Below are 1,829 nucleotides of genomic sequence, written 5' to 3' on the forward strand. Positions count from 1 at the left end.
TTTTGAGAAAACAGATTTTTTTATTATTATTTATAATAATAATAATTCTGATTTAAAACTAGAATTATATACCCAGCTAAACTATCATACGTGTGTGAGGATAAAGTTGAGTACATTTTAGGCAAGAAAGAAATCTTTTATTTTTTATTTTTTTGAGATGGAGTCTCACTCTGTCACCCAGGCTGGAGTGCAGTGGCACGATCTTGGCTCACTGCAAGCTCTGCCTCCCGGGTTCACACCATTCTCGTGCGTCAGCCTCCTGAGTAGCTGGGACTACAGGCACCCACCACCACACGCAGCTAATTTTTTTGTATTTTAGTAGAGACAGGTTTTCACCGTGTTATCCAGGATGGTCTCGATCTCCTGACCTTGTGATCCGCCTGCCTTGGCCTCCCAAAGTGCTGGAATTACAGGTGTGAGCCACCGTGCTCAGCCGGGCAAGAAAGAAATTTTAAAATGTATGTCCTAAAATCACCATATGTGAAAAAATACTTGATCTGTCACCATGATGAAATAAACATGGAGAAAACCCAGAGTGCAGCTTCAAATAAAGCAGGGAGGCCTCTGAGGGTGGCATGGAAGAGCTGAAGAGACAAAGGCAAAGCGCGGATCCACCAGGTACCGACTCTCTTCCCCTTACAAGGCACGAGGGGTTGGAAGGGAGGGCCACTTAGCTTCGTCTTACCCTCTGTGCCAGTTGCGTTTTATAAGAGATGCATATTTTCTACATATTTATATTTTAATATGCTAAAAGTAATAAAATATATCCAGTCAGTCCAAACACAGGGTAGGTGAAACTAGAATTCCTCCCTTTAGAGAAGTCTTCATCTCTAAAACCTCAACTCAACAAAGCTTTCTTGAAATATTTTCCACCACATTTCTGGGGCCAAAATAAAAGCTGATGAAGAAACAGAGCCCTGCAACATACACACAAGTTTAATGAGGGGAAAACAAAGAGATAAACCAGCACGAATGACGCATCTCCAGCCACCAGCTCTAAACACCAACAAGGAAGAGAAGCTTCTGGAGCCTCCTGTCAGGACAACACACGCCAGGGAGGGATTTAAAAGCCCCACAGCCCTGAGCAGCTCACTCACTCGCTCACTCACTCGCTCACTCACTCCCACACTCACTCACTCACACCTCCCCCAGCTCACCTCCTCCCACCCCAGCATGGCCGCGTCCACCATGTCTATCTGCTCCAGCGCTTACTCTGACTCCTGGCAGGTGGACGACTGCCCAGAGAGCTGCTGCGAGCCCCCCTGCTGTGCCCCCAGCTGCTGCACACCGGCTGCCTGCCTGACCCTGGTCTCCACCCCAGTGAGCTGTGTGTCCAGCCCCTGCTGCCAGGCGGCCTGTGAGCCCAGCCCCTGCCAATCAGGCTGCACCAGCTCCTGCACACCCTTGTGCTGCCAGCAGTCTAGCTGCCAGTCGGCTTGCTGCACCTCCTCCCCCTGCCAGCAGACCTGCTGTGTGCCCGTCTGCTGCAAGCCTGTGTGCTGCAAGCCTGTCTGCTGTGTGCCCACCTGTTCTGGGGATTCCTCTTCATGCTGCCAGCAGTCCAGCTGCCAGCCGGCTTGCTGCACCTCTTCCCCGTGCCAGCAGTCCTCCTGTGTGCCCATCTGCTGCAAGCCTGTCTGCTGCAAGTCCGTCTGCTGTGTGCCCGTCTGCTCTGGGAGTTCCATTTCATGCTGCCAGCAGTCTAGTTGCCAGCCGGCTTGCTGCACCTCTTCCCCGTGCCAGCAATCCTGCTGTGTGCCCATCTGCTGCAAGCCTGTCTGCTGTGTGCCCACCTGTTCTGGGGATTCCTCTTCATGCTGCCAGCAGTC

General features: G+C 51.4%; 1 protein-coding gene across 1 annotated transcript; it reads left to right on the plus strand.

The window, feature by feature from the left end:
• Positions 1-1,132: 1,132 nt before the first annotated feature.
• On the plus strand, positions 1,133-1,776 carry LOC108526001 (keratin-associated protein 10-2-like; the record flags this gene model as incomplete). The annotated part of the gene is made up of 2 exons (XM_017866720.1): positions 1,133-1,509; positions 1,606-1,776. Coding segments are annotated over exons 1-2 (507 nt in total), but the record flags the coding sequence as incomplete, so codon positions are not given.
• Between the last annotated feature and the right edge of the window lie 53 nt (positions 1,777-1,829).

Source organism: Rhinopithecus bieti, unplaced genomic scaffold (assembly GCF_001698545.2).
Source record: "Rhinopithecus bieti isolate Rb0 unplaced genomic scaffold, ASM169854v2 scaffold_58331, whole genome shotgun sequence".
Classification (NCBI taxonomy): domain Eukaryota; kingdom Metazoa; phylum Chordata; class Mammalia; order Primates; family Cercopithecidae; genus Rhinopithecus; species Rhinopithecus bieti.